Below are 17476 nucleotides of genomic sequence, written 5' to 3' on the forward strand. Positions count from 1 at the left end.
TGGGATCTCATATAAGGCTGCAGATATAGCATGTTGTTTTCTTTTTCTCAACCACGTTTTATAACAATTTATTAATTGCCTCATTGAATTACAGCTGTTGTCTGAAAGTATGTCTGTTGTGTCTCATTGTTGAGTTTGTTTAGCCATCTTGCATTTCCAGTTCACTGCTTCTCAGTTTATTTTCATCTGAACCCTTTTGTGGGAAATTCACGGGTTCAAAGGGGTTGTACAGAATTCTCAAGCATGAAGGGCGTAATAATCCTCTCTTTCCACACTTAATAAAACTTTCAAAACTCCAAAAACTCTTTTTACTGAGTTTCACAATTGCAAAAGAAGATAAAATTCCCCAAACTGTACGTAAAGAAACACTTGACACTTTCTCTTATCACTACTTTTTTATTCTGGTGTCATATTTCACATGATCTATGGATTTTAATTTGGGGCTCCAAATAAGAACACTGCCGGTGTGCTGTGCAAGTGTGCAAATAAAAATGTAACTGCACTGAGTACCTGTGACGCCATACCACCTGTACTTGAGAAGAAGGTTATCCACCTGACACTATGTATGTGCAGGCCTGGCCAGTACTTGGATGGGAGACCAAACAGGAAAAGCTTGGGATGCTGCTGGAGGAGGTGTTGGTGAGGGCAGCAGGAGGTGCTTACCCTGTGGTCTGAATGTGGATCCCAATGACACTGTGCTGTAAGTATGTCAGCATCCTTTAGATAAGACGTAAAACTGAGGGCCTGAATCTCTGTAGTCATAAAGGATCCTTGGGCATCCTTTGTAAAAAGCAGAGAGTATCCCGATGTCCTGGCTAAATTGCCCACAAAGGCCTAGTCATTCTGGCCCCCTAATTATTCCCTGACTCTAACTGGCTAATTATCTCTCACCACTTTACCAACTTGTAGCGGACTAAAACCCAGTTAAGATTCACACCATTGATATGATAGTGATTTATTTATTTTTTAGGTGGGGATCCCAGGAATGCATCCAGCCTTGGCTGGACTCACACACACTCCCTCACAGAAACAACTGGTAATAAAACAGAAATTAAAGAATATATTAAGCAATGATAAATTAAATATAGGCAAACTAAAATGATCCCACCCCAGTTCCCCTTACGTCGATATTCAATAAACACAAACTCAACAATAGCAAACAACTAACAAAAACCACACACTATGAAGTCCACGAAAAGGGCAACTGATGAAATGAAATGATGGAGGTAGAGATCCAGAGATCAGCACGCTGCATATGAATGTAAAGGTCAGTCCTATTGGTATTTCCTGATGAGATGATGGCATGTGAATAGGATCAGGAGCGCTCCTTTCTTTGCAGGATGACAACAAATTCTCAGACAGCAGGAAGACACCAGACAGTCCACACGCCCAAAACAGGAGATGATCCAGGACAAAATAAGAATCCATTGGTAGCAAACAGGAAGGCAAACAGACACGAAACAACAAAAGATTCTTTTGTAGACCTGTAGAACCGGCCTCCTTGTGCCCAGCAGCCCCTGCACCCTCAGCAGATGACCAATCAGAGCCACAGCAGGGACTGCTGGGAGTTGAAGTTTTATTCGCCAGTAGCACCGCTACAACCTATTAGCTAAATTGTGGTGAGCATACTGCTGCAAAAATGGCTGCTGTCACATCTTCAACGTGGATGCTGCACGTTAGTGGTGGTTGAAGTGGCTCACCACTCACTATGTAAAGCACTTTGAGTACTGTGAAAAGTGCCGTGTAAATGGAAAGAATTATTTTTTTATCATTATGACAATAATTCTGAGATGATTACATTTTTGTTAAAGCAAAACCATCCATTTTGATTAAAGCCAACACTAGTGTACACCTACAGTATATATCATTAGTTATTTACATTTACAACATTTAGCAGATGCTCTTATCCAGAGCGACTTACAACAGTGCTTAGTAGTCTACGACTGTTCTTCAGTCTTTAATTCTAGGATTAAATCTACTGTCATTAAACAAGTTATGTCTGCGATACCAACCAACATTCAGAATTATGTGCTTTTTGTTTCATGTTGTGTGCATGGACAATGAGAAAAATACCAATATAATACAAAAACAACAACAAATAAAGTAGAGCTAAGCCACAATTAAATAGAATTAAGAATGTTTTCTATAGGGCATATCCAGTTGTTCTTGTTCAGAAGACAGTCAAAAGAGAATGACTGGTGGCAGCATTTTTACTGAGTACAGTAATCCCTCCTCCATCGTGGGGGTTGCGTTCCAGAGCCACCCGCGAAATAAGAAAATCCGCGAAGTAGAAACCATATGTTTATATGGTTATTTTTATATTGTCATGCTTGGGTCACAGATTTGCGCAGAAACACAGGAGGTTGTGGAGGAGAGACGGGAACGTTATTCAAACACTGCAAACAAACATTTGTCTCTTTTTCAAAAGTTTAAACTGTGCTCCATGACAAGACAGAGATGACAGTTCCGTCTCACAATTAAAAGAATGCAAACATATCTTCCTCTTCAAAGGAGTTTGCGTCAGGAGCAGATAATGTCAGAGAGATAAACAAAAGCAAACAAATCAATAAGCTGTTTGGCTTTTAAGTATGCGAACCACCGCGGCACAAAGCTGTTGAAGGCGGCAGCTCACACCCCCTCCGTCAGGAGCAGTCAGAGAGACAGAGAGAGAGAGAGAGAGAGAGAGACAGAGAGAGAGAGACAGATAAAAACAAAGTCAAAAATCAATACGTGCCCTTTGAGCTTTGAAGTATGCGAAGCACCGTGCAGTATGTCCTTCAGAATGCAGCTTGCACAGAAGGTAGCAACGTGAAGATAATCTTTCAGCATTTTTAGACTAGCGTCCATATTGTCTAGGTTTGCGAACAGCCCCCCTGCTTAATCCCCCTACGTCAGGATCAGAGAAACTCAGCGCAAGAGAGAGAGGGAGAAAAGACTTGGGTAGCTTCTCAGCCATCTGCCAATAGCTTCCCGTGTATGAAATCAACTGGGCAAACCAACTGAGGAAGCATGTACCAGAAATTAAAAGATCCATTGTCCGCAGAAATCCGCGAACCAGCAAAAAATCCGCGATATATATTTAAATATGCTTACATATAAAATCCGCGATGGAGTGAAGCCTTGAAAGGCGAAGCGCGATAAAGCGAGGGATTACTGTAATAGAAATCACTAACTTTTATTGTTTCTTGCTGGTAAACATTCACTCAAACCCATTTTATAAGGAGGCTATTCTTATTGGAGGCTTTCAGGCCTGTACAGAGTCTTAGTTTGTAGCAGTTTTTAACCCACTTTGACTAAATCACCATTGAACTGCCTTTATAGCCTCACTATGCCGTAACATGCAGCCCTGCAGTAAACCCCACACCCCTCCTTAATTACCCCCCTGCGCCCACTGTGGGCCTCTGGGCTCCTGTGCTGGAGATACCTTTATGGTCCATGATGAGCTCCTAGAGTGTGGGTGGTAATGGAATAAATTCTGCCCAACTGTTAGATAACAGCACACAGTTTGTGACTGGCAGCCAACTTTTTAAGAACTTTGTAGGCTTACTGGATGTGACCCCTGGGGGAGTTTATAGCTCCTTGAGTCTGAGTTCCACTGAGGTTACAGAAGACTTGAGGTAAAGCTCAATGGCAGGAGGCAGAGGACAAGTTTATGATGACAGGTCAGAAGGGAGGCCACTTGCACAGTGGGCATACCACTCCACCAGACAGACAATGACCCCATCACAGCTCAGCTCAGGGTAGGGAGTTGGGGTTTAATTTGTTTATCTAATCGGTTATAGTTTGTTCATTTATTTTGCTAACTCTCTCATTCTGTTAAATATCTTTATTGGCCATAAGCAGGATACAGTGTTGGATGGGATGCCATTCCACAGGGCACATTCAGGCACCTGCAATCACTTATTAATGCAACACATGTGCTTGGGACGTGAGCAGAATTCTTGTTGTGGGTGGACCTCAGTGGGCCATATCCCCCAGACAGACTGTTGGGTCCATCCATTAATGAAAAAAATTTAATGTTTTGTATACTTTTATATTTGCAGAGAATTAAATAAGAGTTTTTTGATTGACAGGGACCCTTCTTTCAAGTGTAATTGCAGTGATAACATTTTTATTATTTTACTAAAACCTTAATCCATGGTGACCTGCAACATTTTTTTAAATTTATTTTTATTAATTTTATTGTAATCATTCCATACAAATAGACCAATTTATAACAAAATAAAAAAAAAAATTGAAGACAAATCAAACCCCACCCCTGAGAAGGAGAGCTTAGCCAAAGGAGAATTGCTTAGGGCTTTTTAATAAGGCAACAATAAACAAAAGAAAGGAAGAAATATATATAGGTAAATAAAAAATGGAGAAGGAAAGTAAATGCGGTAATAGTTATTTCTCTTATTCTAAAATATCATTGATTAGATCCTGTCAGGTTTTGAAAAAATTCTGTACAGATCCTTTAACTGAGAATTTGATTTTTTCCAATTTCAAATAATATAAAACATCGGTTTCCCACTGACTTATCAGAGGAGAGTTAAGATTCTTCCAATTTAACAAAATAAGTCTGCGTGCCAAAAGTGTAGTGAATGCAATCACAGTTTGCTTGTCCTTCTCCACTTCAAGTGACCTGCAACATTTGAGATACATTTGGTTACAGTTCTTTGTGGAGCACAGGTAGATGAAGTGTCTTGCTCGTGGTCACACAGTGTCAGTAGAGGGATCTGAATCCACAACCTTAAGTAGTGAAGTCCAATGCCTTAACCACTACACCACACTGCCTGTGTAAGTCTAAAGTGGTTAACATAGGTTATTAATAATTACAAAACAGAGAGCATCATTTTAGGAAGAAACAAATACATATTAGAGAATGGTTGAGCCTCCACAATACTTCAAGTACAGAGCAGACTGTGCCATGTAGTCTGATATTGCCTCATAAGTATACCACATAGATGACAATTGAATGCCTCTAACAAGGCTTTTTAGTTTGGTCTTGTTATGTAACTGGGGCACTCTTAAAAAATTAAAGGTGCCAGAGTGGTTCTTCAGAGTGAGACCTTAGGGGAACCATTTTTGGTTCCCAAAAGACCCATCAACATGAAGGTTCTAGAGAGAACTTTTATTGATTTTGATCTATAACAAGGTTACTGCAAATAACCATTAACAGATGGTTTAATAGATTTATGAAATATCAGTGGCTGATGATTTTACTCGATGAGTAAAATAAGACAAGCTAAGTTCAGGTTTTCTTAATCTGTTAGTGTCCCTCTAGGTATTCTACTTTACATTAAAGGCTTATTTTTTTGTTTTTGTTTTTCTTTTTTGTTCTGTAGGATATTTTTCAGAGTCCAAAGAACCAACTTCATATGCAAAGAACCCTTCCCAAAATGAAATGGTGTTTTGTCAAGCAATAGTTCTATGAGGAACCACACAAGCAAGTAAAGAACCATAAAATGCCCCTAAAGAACCCGCATTTTTAACAGTGTAATAGATGCATCTATGTTTTATTATCGTCGTCTTTTTATAGATTAAACAGTCTGCAAAAAGAAACACGAGAACAGGCCAATTAATAAGGAAAAGAACAATCCACGTTGTAACCCCACCTATCCAAAAATACCCCGACAAACCCCCAAAATGCCTCTACTTAGAAAATGTTACCAGCGCCGCTCCCCGCAGGACTACAATGGAAAGAAAGGCGTCTAAATGAAACCTGAGAACTCGAGCCCTGCCAGACAGTAGGAGATCGTTTTAATTCACACGTTTTCATAACAGGTAAAAGTAACTTACTATACGCCTGGTGGTCTTCTTGCTCTTCTGATGTCAGCAGGCTTGTCCAGCGAGCCCGCTGGTCTATTAAAACTTACTCCTTGTTTATGATGCAGCCTGCGGCTCTCTCTCTCTCTCTCTCTCGCGCGCGCGCCCTCACACTTTCCTTGAGTATCTCAGACGCTTTCCGTGACCCTAATTTGCATAGCGCACTTTATTGGCTTCGAGACGTTAGCGTGTAGAGGCTCTTTACCGCCTTTTCTAGAAGCTGGATGCGAAGCGGAGACCTCATTTTAAGCCGACATGCCGGCTGCAGACTTCAGATGTGAATTTGTACTTTTTCAGTTATCGTTAGGAGAGCGGAGTCTTGTGTACGAGGCATCCACGTCTCACATCGGCAAGATAAAAGAAGCTATTTAAAAGGACTAGAAAAAAAATCCCTGTTCATGTCAGGGCGGCTCTAGGCTCATGGCGGCCCTGGGCAGAGAAAGAATCGGTGGCCCCTTCGCCCCCCAGTGTAACAAGAAACACGATGTTTTTTTGGCCACATTGCCGTCAGCTGTGTCGTTATTTTCTCTTTCTGTTTTATATTCAATATTTATTGGCGTGGCGGTCCTGTGCAGGTGCACAGTTTGCGCCCTGATTTGAGTAACGGAACAGAAGAGCAATAATAAAGGCGAGGCCGCTTTGAAACGCTTTACCTGTGCTCTCCTTCTTAAACAGTTTGAGGGAGGAGAAGTGAAAAAATGTAGGAGCTTATCTCAGGAAAAGGGTTCAACTTGCCATAGACCCGCCTATAGATGGGAAGTATGAACAAATAATAAAATCCAATAAGCAGAAAGAAGATAAGAATTGTCCATTTTGGATCCATTTTTACCAGACCAGAACCAGGCAGAGTCTGATTGTTTTAGCAGGAACCAGTCCCACCAAACATTTCAAACACATCAGACAAAAACTTGACAAACAACCTTCATTTTATAGAGCACTTTTCTGTAGTGGACTCTAAACCTGCGATATTACTGGGGGTTGTTGCCAGGGAGGTAATAAGCATGGCGACTGACTGGAATGATATTAAGCAGTAATGCTCATCATGGACTTCAAAGAACAAATTATTTGTTTTAAATATTACATAACCCTGGACAGAAGTGGCTGAAAAAATGAAGAATTAAAATAATGATTATAAAATGAATCAGAATTGTCTGTCCTTCCCCTAATCCTGCTTAACCAGAGCAGGGTTATGCAGAGCAACAGGAGCCAATCCCAGCAATCATCAAGTGCAAGGTAGGAAATAACCCCTGGATGAAGTGCAAGTGCCTCACAACATGAACACACACACACACACACACACACACAATGGGATCAATTCACCTAACCTAGGCAGTGGTATAGTGGGTGTGGCTTTGGACTTCAAGCCCTGAGGTTGTAGATTCAATTCCCACTACTGACCCTGAGCAAATCTCTTCATCTGTCTGTGCTCCAATTGAAAAAAAAAAACAAATGCAACCAATTGTATCATAAATGTTGTAAGTTGCCTTGAATAAAAGTGTCAGCCAAATAAATAAATGCAAAATCAAGTTAACCTGCATGTGTTTTGGACTGTAAACACACACACAGGAAGAACGTGCAAACTCCTAAGGATGCGATCCTTAGTCTGCCTGAGGCCGCTCTACTGCCCACGCTAAATGACGCATGTTTTCATTATTTTTGTAATGGCTTTATTGATAGGAATGTGTAAGTACTCTGTACTCACTGAAGAATGCTATTCATAAATGAATTGAATTCAATTGGATGGTGCAATGGCTAAAACTGCTGACTTAAAGATCCTGCCTCATGGGTTCAAATCCTGTATACTCTTGTTGTTTTCACTTCTTCTGTGTGTGTTTCTCCAGGTGCATCTCATTCCCTCTCTCATCCCTAACTGGCAATTCCATTGGGCCCTCAATAGACTGGAATTCGATCCAGGGTGGGTTCCTGCCTTGTGTGAAGTGGTGCACGCCATAACCGGGGATTGGATTAATTTCAGAATGTATGAATGTTGAATAGCATAGATGGAGTCCATGCCGGCAGCAGCAGCAGGAGGAGGAGGAGAAGGAGCAGTCGGCTGTTTTTAACTAGTGTTATTGCTTACATCGACCATCCAGTGGTATATGATGCCACTGTGACTGTGATCTATTTATATGACCCTGAACTATCTCTGCAATTGGAGGAACAGGACAGCATTAAAGGCACCAGAGAATCAAAGTGCACGATGGCCACAGTGCCAGCTTTTCTCAGGTGTGTACTCTCTTTTGAGAACGTACAATTATGTGTGCTGTGAATGCCTTTTTTCAGGTTATCTTGTTGGTGTTATGACTTTATGGTGGCACTGGAAACAGAATAAATTTTCTTTCCACAGTGCGTTTCCCAGCACAGACACTGGTCTATCTGTGGAGCTATTGCTCTCTGCTGGACACACTGCCTTAAGAAAGGAATAGTTCAAATAAAATTAAACAGACGCTCATACAATGTGCAGATTTATTTTTAATGTGTTCATAAAATGACAGGAGGGAAGCAGGAAAAACCTGATGGGTCAACATGCAAGCTCCCGATGTGCAGTTTTGTTGTCTCGGTATGCAGGCCACTGAAGAATTTTGGTTATCTTTGCTGGTGTTCAGCCTGAAATATCTGAAAAGCAAAACAAAAAAGATCAGAATTGTGATGGCATTTCTTTATACCCACCCAGGAGATGTACCTGGAACTTAATCAGACAAATAAACTTCATCTTATATTGGGCCCTTCTATAGTGAACGCCACCCTTTACAAGCCCCCAGCTATATTTCAATGGTTTACACTGATCTGCCTTTAAAAGTTGCCACACAGGGACAGTAAGTCACCCACTCAGGGTCACACCATGAATCAGTGGTGGGGTCTAAATCTGCAGCTTTGAGGTTACGAATTCAAGTCCTTAACGACTGGACCATACTGCCTGGCCCAGGTGGTAGGTACCCAGTTATGAGGAGGAAAGACTATAAAGTCTGAGGCAGGGGCATAGCTGGGAATTCATTTCTGGGGTACATGAATCATAATTCCTTCTGTAGCCAGTCAGTTGAAAGTGTCAAACCCAACATTCTGTGGCGAGCGGCTGGGGGCGGTACCCAGCCGGGATGCCTGGAAGGACCGGGAGAGGGCAGCCACCCTGATTGGTATGGGGGCCATGGGAACGGCGCATGGAAGCTCAACCCTATAGAGGCACCGCCAGGGGTCACCCAAACGCCTGAGAAGTCCTGAACATCAGCACTTCTGCCACACCCGGAGGTGCTGGTGGAAGGATTACCAGGGACACCAGGAGTGCTTCGGGGTGCTCAAGCAGCACTTCTGTCACAGGAAGCGCATCAGGAGGCAACTGGAGCATGGCCGGCTGGACTTAAAAGGGGCCGGGTGTCGGGTGGAAGTGGACAGAGCTCGGAGGAGAGGGGTGGAGGCGGTGAAGGAAGGCATTGGAAGAGGCCCGGGCTTAAGGGTGTGTTGTGCAGGGGCACTGGTTTGTGTGCAGTAGTTTTGTAAATAGTTGTAAATATTAATAAACGTGTGTGGTGTCTGCCTCTCTGTGTATGGGCTGGTTCCCACAATTTCTAAGCTACACACACTCGTATGGTCTGAGGTAACCCCAGAAGCTCTCTTAGTACATTGGGGCCATTATGTGTCTGAGAGCTGAGGGACAAAGTGTCATTGCTCTCTTTGTTTCTCTGGCATGGCACACAAGACTTGCACTGGAACTCTTAGACTTGGGCAGAAATCTCTGACTGTACACCTAACATTAAACCCCCCACCTCAGCCATAGTGAAATTCCTTAAGCGGCTAACAGATCCCGTTGAGTGGGCCTTTTGTTCTCTGCTGGGTCTCTGTATCTTATACAGAAACATTAATCACAGGCAAATGACTGTTGATATTCCATTCCTAACACTCAGATGCCAACTCATTGTCTGTTTTATTGTTTGGTCAGCAGGGAGAGTAATCTTAATTCATCTTTGCCAGCCTTGGATAAATGGTTGGACTTGAGCAAACCCAAGATTCAAATGGACAGTGCAGTTGTCAGTCCTGAGTGTCAGGAAGGTGTGGACTTCCCTTAAAAATTAAAATTATGGAGGACCCACAAAATAAAATTTAAAAATGTATCGTGATGTTATAAATCATTATGTCCATTACTGAGTTTGAGAGAAGATATTGATGCAGAGTTCAGAAAGGCTCTTCACCGGCTGGACAGGGTGAGATGCCTGTCCGGCAAGAAGCAGAAGCTCCTCCTGTAAATCAGGTGGATTTGGAAAGGAGGGCAGAGACTTTCACAGGATTTGAGTAAACTGCAGCCCCGCCTGGGCATTCGAGGTTATCTGTATGGGGGCATCATCTCAGTGATGATGAAGAGTGTGACCGTGATTGTTGATACTGTGTTACCAACATTCTTCAAGATGACAACAGTAGGGGCTGATGGGAGGAGGCCTTGATCGCTGAGTACTTTATAAGTTCAAAGGGAACGGTCTTTCACACCCATGGCATTGGTGTCATGAAAAGTGTCTGTTTTGTGTGATGCTGTTCAGAATGACAAGGTGGCATGTCTTTTACTTGGAGAGTGTGCATCTGTGTCTGTGTATAAAGTAATTCTCCATAGCTAATTCATTCTATATTCAATAGTACCAGAGTAAAATGTCACTTGTGGAGCACTAACTAGCCCCCCAATTACCATGTGATATTCTGCACACTGAGGGCCAGCACTGTATTCTCTGCATCAGCTCGGTGTTTGCTCCCTACTGCCTAGAGTGTGGTCATCCATGAAAGGCCTGAACTCCTTCCACTCCAAGTGGAATTCTGTTGTCAGTTTTGAGCTGTGGAAGATGGCCATAATGTCAACCCATCTTTCTTTACAGAACAGCAAGGTGCACAATCAGGTGAGACCTGCTTAAAGTAACACACAAATCTGTTGTCATCTATTCATGGTTACTTATTGACCTTGCCACCGATCAAATAAAGAATCTTCCTGAGAATGATCCTTAAGGGAACCCAAAATGGCTTCCCTATGGCATCGTTCTAAAGAACCACTTTGTCACTTTCATTTTTAAAAGTACAGAATATATAGACTTGCACTGCTTATTGATTAAATGTTGTAAATAATATTTGAATTAGGTGATTCAACAGGGACAGCACAACATGCTGTTGCAGCTGTTAATTGTTCTTTACGTTTAACATCTGAGTGCTGCCTTGTTGGATGTCAAAGGGGGCTCTGGTCTTTAGATCTTTACTGATCCTAGGCACTTGGTGTACTGCCAGAGCTAAACGTCTAAACAGTCTGAATTAAGAAGGGCCAAGAGATGAGCAAAAGTCTTTAACTGAAACAAAACTCAAAAGTAGGAGGTCAGAAATGCAAATACCAATCCAAACTTGTACTCTTAAGATAAAAATTCAGTAATTTACAACCAAACACAGACCACAACCAAGGAGATGCTACAGAACCATAATGGAGATATATAAAGAGTCGCACTAATGACAATGGATGGCATGGTGGTGCAGTGGTAGAGCTGCTGCCTCACAATAAGGAGACAAGGATTCAGGTCCCAGGTCCTCCCTGTGTGGAATTTGCATGTTCTCCCTGTGTCTATGAGGGATTCCTCTGGGTGCTCCAGTTTTCAAAGTTACCAGACATGCAGGTTAGGTGAATTGGTGATCCTAAATTATCCATAGTGTGTGGTTGGGGTGGATGTGTGTGTGTCTTTGCCCAGCAATGGACTTTCACCCTGTCCAGGGTTTGTTCCTCCCATGCGCTCTATGCTAGCCGGGATAGGGTCCAGCATACCTCCTGCAACTCTGTTTAGGACAAAGCGGGTTACAAAATGACTGACTGACTGACTAATGCAACCTTGCAAGCTATGCCTCTAACAGCCAGATGCTATCATTGTGGTAACCGAATCTTATATATAAAAAGAAATGGCGTTGTGGTAAAATGAAAACATAAGAGAAATAACTCAAACTTCCAGAGTTGAATGATAATAAAAGCATTAATCCATAATTGTTCTCTGAAGTTCATACAGTCCAGAAAAGGTAAAGAAAACAAGCGTGTTTAAAGAGAACTATGTGACCCTAAGACAAGAACCTATGCCCTTCATACTTTAGAAGAGACACTTATTTGATGATGTGCTGCTTCATAACATGTTAACATATTAGAACAATTATGACAAGAACAGGCCATTCAGCCCAACAAGCTCGACCATCCCAGTTACCTAGGGTGTCTAAAATAACATCAAGTCAAGATGCGAAGATCCCTAAAGATTCCAATATAACTCGGAGTCCTGCCACGTGCAAAAGTTTGCTGACGACACTGCTATCGTGGGCTGCATCAGGAGTGGGCAGGAGGAGGAGTATAGAAACCTCATCAAGGACTTTGTTAAATGGTGCGACTTAAACCACCTACAACTGAACACCAGCAAAACCAAGGAACTGGTGGTGGATTTTAGGAGACCCAGGCCCCTCATGGACCCCGTGATCATCAGAGGTGACTGTGTGCAGAGGGTGCAGACCTATAAATACCTGGGAGTGCAGCTGGACTGGACTGCCAATACTGATTATCTGTGCAAGAGAGGACAGAGCCGCCTGTACTTCCTTAGAAGACTGGCATCCTTCAACATCTGCAGTAAGATGCTGCAGATGTTCTATCAGATGGTTGTGGCGAGTGCCCTCTTCTACGCAGTGGTGTGCTAGGGAGGCAGCATTAAGAAGAAGGATGCCTCACGCCTGGACAAACTGGTGAGGAAGGCAGGCTCTATTGTTGGCATAGAGCTGGACGGTTTGACATCCGTAGCAGAGCAACGGGCACTTAGCAGGCTCCTATCAATTATGGAGAATCCACTACATCCATTAAACAGTGTCATCTCTAGACAGAGGAGCAGTTTCAGCGACAGACTGCTGTCACTGTCCTGCTCCACTGACAGACTGAGAAGATCATTCCTCCCCCAAACTATGTGACTCTTCAATTCCACCAGAAGGGGTAAACGTTGAACATTATTCAAGTTATTGTCTGTTTTTTACCTGCATTTTTTATTACTCTTTAATTTAATATTTTTTGCTGCTGGAGTATGTGAATTTCCCCCTGGGATTAATAAAGTATCTATCTATCTATCTATCTATCTATCTATCTATCTATCTATCTATCTAAAGTCCTACTCTCCGCCACACTACCTGGTAATTTATTCAACATGCCAACGGGTCTCTGTGTGAAGAAACCGTTTGTGATGTTTGCGTTAACTCCACTCCTAAAGAGCTTCCAATGGCGTCCTCATGTTCTTGTTGAAGAACTCATTTTATAGTAATGACTGGGATCTACTGTACTAAATGTTTTAAACACGCCCATGACACTAAAAATCTTAACCTGTCCTGTAGGAGCCCCAACTTAACACTACATGTGTTTCCTTATCTGTTTATTCCAGGTCAGGGTGTTGGCTTCCTGAGCCCACCCTGTACTTAGTTGGAGACACCTGACTAGCCAATGGTGAAGTCACATGCATTATGCAATTTAGATATACAAATCAGTCAAGGAACAGCTATGCCCCGTGCTAAACCCTTCACGGCAGGTTGAGTTGCATTTGTTGAAACACTTCAGTGCAACTGAATTTAAATGCAGTGAGGATAAACATTTTTTTCTTTTACCGTCTACCCTGATTTTTACATCATTCAAGGACAGAAGCTTCTAGAATATTTCATTTTTAGTTTCATATTTAATCAACTTAATTTGTATTGGTGTGGCTTATGATGTTTCAGTATAGAAGAAACTACTACATTACCTGTTGAGCCAAATTCCTTGAGTCAGTCACTTGCTTCTCCATAGACCTCCACTTCACAGAGTGTCAAATACTGAGGCTGGTTTGGCAGGACAACGCTGACATATTGGCCTCTCCTTCCATGACAGCAGATGGTGTGAACAGATCCAGGGTAGGTGGCCTCAATTGTTCCACATCTGGAAGATAACAATATTTTATATTTATAATCAGTTAAGCAATTTGTTGATAGTTAATGCTTAGTGGCTTATTGGTAAGCACTGCTAACTCATGGATCCACCATCTGGGGTTTAAAATCTGCAAGTTTACATGTGTCATGATTCTCAGCCAGCTGATTTCATTGATAATGGTTGTGTTATGTTTTTTTTTATCAATTATTTGTCTTGTTAATCTTCAGTATGGATGTCTGCCATGCTGTTTCCCTTTGTTGCCAATTATATGTTCTTGTCAGCTCCATATAATTGTATGTTTAAAACATGGCAGCCAACCTTACTTAGCATCTGGGATTTAGGCATAAAAGAAAAAAGCACTGCTTGATTCTAAAACTTAATCAATCACAGTTATTGTCTGGGCCTTTTGGCACTGTTTTCTTGGCTTGTATTAGACTTTTGGCTTAATTTACTGGTCATTTTGTCTTACTGCTTTTTGACTGCAGCTTCTTTCATGGCATTTCTTTTCACAACACAACAAAAAGCACATAAAGCACAAATGGGCTTCTTGTAAAACTTGACACATACAAGCTTGTAATTCAGACTTGGCGTAACCTTTTTAATAAATTACAGAATTTACTCATAGATCTTTTTATCTCTTTTGAGGTTTTGGTTGATGATCTGATAGTTTGCACTGTGAAAAATGTACAGTAATGATGAACAGCAGACAGTGACAAATGACGTTATGTGTCCACATAATTTTGACAGGTCTACAGATGTTCAAGCAGCGTCGTATGTAGACAATTTAAGCTTCACCATTAACTCCTGTCTCCTGTCTGAGCACTACTCTAGTTTTCTTCGTTATTTCACGTTTCATTTACTGTACATTAATTTCTGCTACCATGAGATTTGCACATCCCATTTCTGTCTTTGTGTGGCATAATGGTTAAGTCTTTGGACTTCAAAACCTGATGTTGTGGGTCCAAGTCCTGCTACTGACACTGTATGACCCTGAGCAAGGTACGTGACCTGTCTGTGTTCCAATTGGAAATCCTAAAAGGAATATGACTGATTATATCATGAATGTTGCAAGTCTCCTTCGATAAAGGTGTCAGCCAAATAAGTAAGTGAAAATGTCTTTGGGTGGGACTATTGTCACATTGCACAGTGCTTTACTGCTCACAATACAAGAGTGTTATTAGAGTTTTGCAGAGTTGCAGCTCTCAAAGCGACACTGTTTCTCCTTGACTGATATCCTCTTTAGTTCTGAGTTGACATTAAAATGAAGTGAGGCTGAAACAAAGAGACCCCTCTGCAATGTAACAGGACACCCTGGCAGTCACTGTAGTCAGAAGCCCACTTCTCTTCCACACAACTGGATAAGCTGCTGCTTACTGACTCAGGGAGTCCCCAGGTTTGTGGCCAGCCTTTCTGTGTGAGGACGTGACATGGAGAGAGGTGAGGCGCTGGCTGGTTCTTCATCAGTGGTGGGTATTTAAAATATGAAACACCCTTTTTCTATGATTATTTCATCTTTGTATTTTTCCATATATCTGTATTTATGAAATTCTGGCTCAGTGGTGGTTCCAAAATCACAGGATTATGATAATCTTTTGTATTTAGAACCTGCTGAATTGCCTGCTCAGTTCTGATCATTTTTTTAAAACTATTTGTCAAACCTTTTTTTACATTTAGCTTTTGAACAAAAAACTTCCAGCCATTAACCATAACATCAGTCTGTGCATTACATTATCCAGAATATGGAGGCACAGAAATTCACTTACCTGACATGTTCTGAGACATCAGGCGAGTCACCAATTCTGATTTCAGCCCCATTCAACCTGCCATCGCAGCAGTCCTGTCTGTTGTAGACCACCACCGAGGAAATGGCGTAGGTGGCCCTCAGGTTTACTCTCAACCAGGGTGAAGATTCAAGTCCAGTATGGGTGCAGCTCCTGTAATTAAAGTCACCATCTGTTCTGCCATCTATGGCATGGTTTGCAGCTCCCATGCTTCCATAGAAAGAAGACTGCTCTGCAGTACCCCGTCTAGCAAGATTGATGGCTGTCAAAAAGATTTAAACAAAAAAAGAAACAATTCTTCAATGCAGTTTTACAGGCCGGCAAAATAAAATTCATTTGTAGGGTTTTGGTATAAAACTATGGTATGAGAATGAGATGGTCCCAAGTCAGAAATTTCATGCAAACTGTTTGTTAAGAAGTTGTGTGAGCTTGTAAAGGAGATTTTTACCATTCTTCTTCATCTACAGTAACACTGAAGAATTAAGCCACTTTGTTACAGACTATAACAAAATCCACACAAAGATAGTGCACTGGTTTCCCAGCAATAAGCCAAAGATCACAAAAGTCCTGAAAGCCCTACTGAATATGAAGAAGAGATCCTTCAGGTCTGGAGATATGGAGCAAATCAAATGGAGGCAGTCAGAACTGAAGAAGTAGCTCCGTGAAGGGAAAGCCCACCAAAGAGACAAACTTGAGCACAAGTTACAGCAGAACAAGGTGGAGGAAATATGGAATAGGATAGAGACTTTCACTGGATACAAGCAGGCTGTAAAACATGCAGTGGTAGGGGACAAGAGCAGTACTGCAAGTACAGACAACCGCCACTCACAACACTGCTAGTATCTGTGAGCAAGCTGAGGAGGTTCCAAAATCCCAACTGCCATCTGTATCTTCCCCTACAATGACATTACACCTGTGGTCTGCAGCACATCACCCCCCCCCCCCCCCCCCCCCCCCCCCCCCCCATTCCCTGGACTGTGTGCATCTGCTGATTCTGTGATGAAAAAGTTGAGAAAACTCTGCATAAACAAAGCTTCAGGACTGGAATCAGCCCCCGGGGTGCTGACAAACTGTTCTTCCTTTCCCTGAATTTGCAGAAGGTTCCCCAGCTGTGGAAGACATCCTGTGTGATCCCAGTGCCATGTTGCTCTTACTTCATACTAAATGAAGACCTTTGAGAGACTGGTCCTGAAACAGCTACAACTCCAGGTTTCAGAACACCTCTGCAGTTTGCCTATCAAGCACACATAGGTTTGGAGGACGCTCTTTTCTACATGCTTCACAGAGCCTACTCCCACTTAGACAAAGTCAACAGCACAGTCAAGTTAATGCTCTTTGACTTTTCCAGTGATTTTAGCATCATTCTGCCTCATCAACTGGGAAAAAAAGCTCAAGGCTTTGCATCTTGATGCTTCAAGAATCTCCTAGATCAAGGACTACCTGACCACTAGACAGCAGTTCATAAGGCTGAGGGACCATGCATCAGAAATGGTGGTGTGCAATATTGGATCACCTCAGGGAACTGTCCTGTCTCCTTTCCTGCTCTGCTTATACTCTAAACAACAGACTTCCAACACAATACCAAACACTTGCCATCTACAGAAAGTTTCAGATAACTCCTCCATCATAGGCTATATTAATGTTGGAGATGAATCCAAGTACAAGAAAGTCAAAGAGGACTTTGTCTTGTGGTGCAGGGACAACAACCTTCGACTCAACATCAGTAAGACAAAAGAGCTGGTGGTGGACTTCCGATATGCCAAGGAATCTCTGAGACCAATCACCATTCAGGGGAGGACGTGGAAGTGGTACAGAGCTACAAGTACCTTGGGGTTCAAATAAACTGCAGGACTGGTGTGACAACAGAATGGCGCTGTACAAGAAGAACCAGAGCAGAATGTACTTCCTGAGGAGACTCAGGCCTTTTGATGTGTGCAGCAAGCTGCTGGAAATGTTCTACCAGTCC

General features: G+C 42.2%; 1 protein-coding gene across 7 annotated transcripts in view; it reads right to left on the minus strand.

Moving 5' to 3' along the window:
* Positions 1–8262: 8262 nt before the first annotated feature.
* LOC114666204 (uncharacterized) overlaps positions 8263–17476 on the minus strand; it is a 196368-nt gene continuing 187154 nt past the window's right edge. For all 7 annotated transcript variants that reach the window (XM_051925011.1, XM_051925029.1, XM_051925020.1 and 4 more), the window contains 3 exons: positions 15493–15772; positions 13566–13738; positions 8263–8424 (listed from right to left, as the gene is read on the minus strand). In XM_051925011.1, the coding sequence (XP_051780971.1) occupies positions 13588–13738; positions 15493–15772 (431 nt within the window). In that variant the 3' untranslated portion in view covers positions 8263–8424; positions 13566–13587. The remainder of the gene's footprint in view (positions 8425–13565; positions 13739–15492; positions 15773–17476) is intronic.

This window comes from Erpetoichthys calabaricus, chromosome 1 (genome assembly GCF_900747795.2).
Source record: "Erpetoichthys calabaricus chromosome 1, fErpCal1.3, whole genome shotgun sequence".
Taxonomy (NCBI): domain Eukaryota; kingdom Metazoa; phylum Chordata; class Cladistia; order Polypteriformes; family Polypteridae; genus Erpetoichthys; species Erpetoichthys calabaricus.